Source organism: Galeopterus variegatus, unplaced genomic scaffold, assembly GCF_000696425.1.
Source record: "Galeopterus variegatus unplaced genomic scaffold, G_variegatus-3.0.2 Scaffold2145, whole genome shotgun sequence".
NCBI classification, from domain to species: Eukaryota; Metazoa; Chordata; class Mammalia; order Dermoptera; family Cynocephalidae; genus Galeopterus; species Galeopterus variegatus.
The window spans coordinates 185,318-191,029 of record NW_007728256.1 but is presented as its reverse complement, the minus strand read 5'-3'; the positions used below and the strand labels follow the sequence as shown (position 1 = coordinate 191,029).

Here is a 5,712-nt window from a genome sequence, read left to right as displayed (position 1 = left end):
GGGGGGGGGGGGGGGCGCTGTGGCCCAGGCCCGGGGGCAGGAGGGTGGTCAGCGCAGTGAGACCCGCGTACTTTTGCTACTATGTTTAACAACCTCACATTTTCCAGACACGCAAACCCCCCGCAGGTCGGCGAGCTTGCAGGACGTGCCGTCGCGGGCGGGGACCATGAGCTGCCGCTGGCCATCCACAGTGGTGCAATGCAGGTCACATGGCTTGCTGGAGATGTGGACATAGTCATCTGTGGGGGACAAGACAGTGGGTCTCAGGGTGGGGAGGGGGTGCCAGATTCAAGGGACACCCCTTTTCTTTCCTGTGGGACAACTCCCACTGCATAGATGGGGACAGAGGCCTGGAGAGTAGAACAAACCTGCCCAGGGTTGTAGTGACAGAAATGGACTAGGACACGGGTCATCTGGCCCAGCCCAGGCTCCATGAGTTCCAGCCTCTGCCTCCTTGTGAGTGGGGGCAGCGCCGGAGACCCACGCAGGGGTCCCCCTGTGCAGGAGGTCTGTGCCAACTCACTGACCCTGGACGCCCAAGGCCCAGCACTTACCCAGTGAGCGGGAAAGACCAACTCACCTATGCTGCTGCTGCATTTCCTGTCCCCCCAGGTAGTAAGAGAGGGAGAGGACAGCCTCACTCCGCACCCAGCCCCTGGGCCAGTCAGGCCCTTCTCAGAATTGTCTAGGCTGGTTCCTGTCCGTGCCAGGAGCCAGTAAGTGGGACAGTCACCACTGACCTCAGAGGCCAGGCCTGCAGGGAACTCAGTCCCGTAATCTGTCCTGGACTGGCATCATGGGTCATGGGGGAGGGGACACACCTTTAGGCCCAGGCTCAGTAACCCTGGGGCCCTTACTGGATCTGCCGCTGACCACCCCTGTTTCTCCACTGGTCCACCAATTGGGTTTGGTCCAGGGTGCAGAAGGGGCCACCCCCACGCCCTGCTCCCTGCAAGGCAGGTCCCAGGGCTGCAGGTACCGGGGTACAGAGGCTTCCACTGGTAAGTCCGCCCGTTGTACACGTGGGAGTTGAAGGAGACGCACTGCTCCTCACGGAAGCTCCTCCCGTCCGGTGGACACTCCTGGGGAAAGAGAAGACACGAAGGAGGCTCCCAGAGGACCCAGCTGAGCAGGAAGCGGCTGCAGCCAGGATGGCCCGAGGGTGCCTCTTGTGCTCTCCCTGCATCGCTCTCTCCTGTGCCCTGGATGGGCAGCGACCATCCCCCCAACACTGCCACTGCTGTGAGCGGCCCCCTCGTACTCTGGACACAACCCTTCCATCTCCCCCCCACCCTGCCCCCATCCCCAGCTGTGTGGTAGAGAGGACAGCACACAGGCCACAGCTCTGCCCTCCAGACTGGGCAGCCCCCGTCTGCATGTCTCGGGCTGTGGCCATAGTGCCTAGACCAGGGCCCGGCACACACTGGATGGCATGCACACTGGCTGAATCTGCATCTGGAGGAGCCCACAGTGCAGAGGGGAGAGACCTGTCTGAGGGGCCCAGCTTGGTCACACTGGGGCCGGACCTAGAACATGGATCCGTCTCACTCACAAGTGTGCACCCTGGTTGCACAGTCCCCAGAAAGCAGCTGACCAGCAGATGCCAACACAGATATGGCCACTCAACTCCCTTTAGCCCCTGACTCCCTGCATGCAGACGCACACCCCCACAGGCACACTTGGACACGTGGGTGCACAGAGTCCCCCCGCCCAGGCAGGCCTAGCAAGGTGGCCTGGGAGACCCAGACCCAGCTCAGCATGTCTCAGCCCCATGCCCCGTGCACTCGGACAGGTGTTTGGGTTCAGACTGATTTGGGCCCCATTGAGAACTGCCCCTGAGCTGGGCCATTGTCAGCACCTGCTCTCCAGCCTCCGCCACCTCGGTGCCCAGCACATGGTTCATGAGGAAGCCCAGAGGCTGAGGCCCTGGGAGCAGGAGAGAGCTCAGGGCTGGAGCTGGAAGGGCCTGGAGCTGGAAGGGCCTGGAAAGCAGCCCAGTGGGACTGATTCACAGGTGGGGACTGAGAAGCCTGCCAACTGTTCCCAGCCAGCGCCTGGTGTGCAAATGTCCTGAGCAAAGCGGGGCTGTGGCCAAAGACCCCAAACCTTGAGACTGTACTCCAAGTTCCAGGAGCAGAAGTAGCCCATATGTCCCTGCACTTGCCCAAGCACACGTGGGTGTGGCCACCAGTGATCTGCTACACGAGGGACAGCTCAGCCCATGAACCCGCTCCTGGCTCTCCTCAAAGAGACAGGCCCAGGACAGAATGTTTGGGGGTCCAGGGACCACCAGGAAAACCCCAAGACCTGCCTAAAGAGGGGGAGGAAGGCAGGGTCATTGTCCCTCCTGGCTAGGCCAGGCCTCACCTGCACGCTGCAGAGCTGGTACCGCTTGGACGTTCCTGTGCAGGTCCTATTCCCAGCGCCGGTGACAGACTTCCTCCTGGCAGAAAGATGCAGCCTCTGAGCAAGGACTGCAGTGGGAGCTGCTTCAGGGACGTCTGGCTGGCCCCATGGCCGCCGGGCTCTGGAAGCCTCCCTAATTCCCCTAACTGAGGGTCTCCTTCCTTCCCACTCAACTCTGCTGCTCCACCAGAGCCAGGAGAGGGATGACATTGATTTGCTGCTATAACCCCAGCACACAGCGCAGTCTTAGCACACAGAATTAATGCTAATACCCACACACATTGCCACATGAGTTCTCGCAAGTGTGGGGTGGCCTCCAGCACACTCTCCACGCTACCGAGGAGGAAACTGATGCACAGAGAGGCTAAGTGACTTGCCCAAGGTCACACAGCTGGGAAGTAGCAGAGGGAAGACTCGATCCCAGGTCTATCTGACAGTGGAGGAACTTAATCCCTATACCTCTGCCTGTCCCCTGCGTTATTCTGCACTAGCCTTCAGAACGGAAGGCCAAGGTGGCTCTCACCCCTCAGTGGTAGAGCACTAGAAATGGGTCCTGCTTTCTCGTGAAAAGGCCTCCCTGGTGCCCTGGAGCACAAAGAACCCCAGGACACCATGGCAGGAGGCCACTGGGAAGAGAGTCTGTGCTGCCTCAACCCCAAGACCCCCCAGCTGAGAAGCCACCCAGGCTGAAGGCTAGGCTGCCATCTCCCTGGCCAGCCCCATGGGGCCACACGCTTGACCTCGCACCTCTGCTGCAGGCAGTGCCGCTCCTGGGATGTCACCCCGCCCCCGCAGCTGCGGGAGCACGCGGTCCACTTGGTCCACTCTCCCCACCAGTAGGCAGTGGCATCAGCTCCCCCCTCCAGGCTGTTGGATGTCGGGCTGTTGTCCTGTGAAAAGCCCCCCAGACAGTTAGAAAACGCTAGGGCATCCAGTCGGCGTGCCTGCCTCCTACCCCGTGCCTGAGGGCATCACCATGAGCTGGACAAGACACAGTCCCCGCCGGGCAGCCTTCAGGTCTCCCAGGTGGTCTCGGAGGAACCCCCAGGGGACTGTGGGCCAAGGGTCTTGCCTGGTCTTAAGATCTAGAGCATCCTGGGCTCTCCTCACTTTCTCCAAAGCAGCCCAGGGCTCAGCCTGCATCCTGCAGGACATGAGTCAACCTGGCCACACACCTCACTCCAGCCTTTGCACTCAGCCACCCCCAGCCTTCTCCTGCAACATCGTCAGGAGCCCCCGGATGATGCTGCTCCACTCACCGTGGCCCCGGTTGATGCCGCAACCCCAGCAACAAGTGCCACCACCAGCAGGGACCAGGCCCAGTGTGAATGCTGCTGTCTGCTGTCCATCCTAGGAAGCAAGACCACTGTCACCTCCAGGCCAGGCTGGCTCCTCTCCCAGCTGACCAGGGTACTCTTTGGGAAAAAGCCCTCAGTGTCACCAGTGCCCCAGGCTGCAGGGTTATCTCGGATCAATTGCAAGTGGCTGCCCAGCAGGCCCTGTTGGGAGGGACTGAGCCACCCACTGAGCTAGTAGGAAGGAGCTCGGAGAGTGATTAGAGATGCCTGCCACGGCCTAACACAGGGAGTGCTGGTGTGCCTGCTAAGTCCTGCCACCCCACCAGAGGGCGTGCAGAAGGCGCCAGGCCTCGTCTCTGCAGAGCCAAGCTCCCTGGAGAATGGCTGTTTGGGGAGAGGCAGTAGTGAGAAGGGACAGAGGGTCACAGGACGGAGTGTCATAGGACGGAGTGTCATAGGACGAAGGGGCTGAAGACCTGGGCTCAGCCCATCATCTTGGCTGAGCACCTTGAAGTTTTTACCTGCTCAGCACTTGCTGGCCATGTGGGGGAACGACACTCCCCACCGCCTGCAGGGGCTTCTGAAGGGGCCAGTGGATGAGGATGGGCTCTGCCTGCCCTTCCCTTCCTCCTCAGTTCCCCCCACCCCCATGCCCTGTGGGGCTGGATCCGCCTCAGGGAACCTGCAGCCCCGCCTTCTCAGACAAGCATCTTCACCATGGCTGCACTCAGGTGAAGGCGGAGCCCAGGTGGGACCGGGTGGCACAGCCTGTGCCAGTGCATCAGCAGCCGGGACCGCGTGGCTGCCCTCCCTCCTGACAAGTCGGCAGCCCTGGCCCAGAGCACCTGCCAGGGGTCAGATGCAGTCAGATCAAGGGCAGCTTCCAGCCTCTGGCCCTGGCCCTCCCTGCCTGCTTCCACAGTGTGGACCCTGCACTCTAGAGGGGAAGTGCGGGGACCTTTGGTGGACTCTGTCCAGGGTTTGTCTCAGATCCTGAGTGTCACCAGCCAGCGAATTAGAGAAGGGGTTTCAGAAACCACCAAGTCTGTACCCATAGCCCGGAGGCCAGAGAAAGAAGCTGACTTGTGCAAGCCACACAGCGAGGCAGCCGACTAACCCAGACCCCAGAGCAAACTCAGGGACTCTTCCCCTGTGCTGGGCTAATTCCAGGGAAGAAGGAATGTAGAGACCCCCACCCGCCAGCCCTGGGCCGGGTCCAGCCCTGCCTCTCTCCCTCCCCAGCAGCCTGTCAGTTCCTTGCAGGTCCAGCACCTGCAGATTTCAGGACCTACGCCAGCAACACCCTTGCACCCCAGATGATGCAGCAGTACACCCTGGAGTTGGGAGTTGGAAGCCGGAGTCCTTGGGGCTCCCCGCCCCACCAGCTGCCTGCCCACCCCTCCCCCGCAGTCTCCACCTGCACCCCAAGCCTCACACCCGCACGGAGCCCCCTCAGCCGTCCCACTGGCTAACTGGTGCCTCGGCTCCTGCCTGCGGGCTGAAGACAGGTGCCGAGCAGGCCTCACACTTGGTTTTCATTAGGCTCCCAGACGCCGCCGGCCTCGGGCCAGCCCCGGCTCACTCGGGATCCATCTCTCCCTGGGGTCCAAAAGCAGAGACCGGCCAGCCAGCCAGAGAGGTTTGCAGCGCAGGAGAGAGCTCAGGCGCCTGAGGCTGGGGGCTGAGGGGTGCTCGGGGGCCCAGACGCCTCCCCACGAGCCGTCCTGCTGTTACATAATGACTCTCTCTCCCAGGGGCCCTGGGGGATGCTTTGCCCCCAGCCCCACTCTGGGCAGTTGGCTGCTCCTCATGCCCCCGGGAGGGCTGGCGTGTGAGCGGGGACGGGGACGAGGACGAGATGGCCTACCTGGCCCGGGGTCAGCAGCTTGTCCTCGCAGAGCACGGGGCGAGCGCCGCGCTGGGCAGGCGGGCGCCAGGTGCGCGGGGCAGCGCGGTGGCGTGCAGCGGGCCGGGGCTCCGGGCTCCGGCTCTCCCACCCCGCCTCCCC

At 62.6% G+C, this 5,712-nt stretch overlaps 1 protein-coding gene across 1 annotated transcript in view; it reads right to left on the bottom strand.

Moving 5' to 3' along the window:
• ADAMTSL2 (ADAMTS-like 2) overlaps positions 1–5,628 on the bottom strand; it is a 35,689-nt gene extending 30,061 nt beyond the window's left edge. The window contains exons 1-6 of the mRNA XM_008580678.1: positions 5,572–5,628; positions 3,666–3,905; positions 3,154–3,296; positions 2,368–2,443; positions 980–1,082; positions 94–239 (exon numbers count right to left, since the gene is read on the bottom strand). Coding sequence (XP_008578900.1) covers positions 94–239; positions 980–1,082; positions 2,368–2,443; positions 3,154–3,296; positions 3,666–3,755 — 558 coding nt within the window. The 5' untranslated portion in view covers positions 3,756–3,905; positions 5,572–5,628. The remainder of the gene's footprint in view (positions 1–93; positions 240–979; positions 1,083–2,367; positions 2,444–3,153; positions 3,297–3,665; positions 3,906–5,571) is intronic.
• Positions 5,629–5,712: the final 84 nt, after the last annotated feature.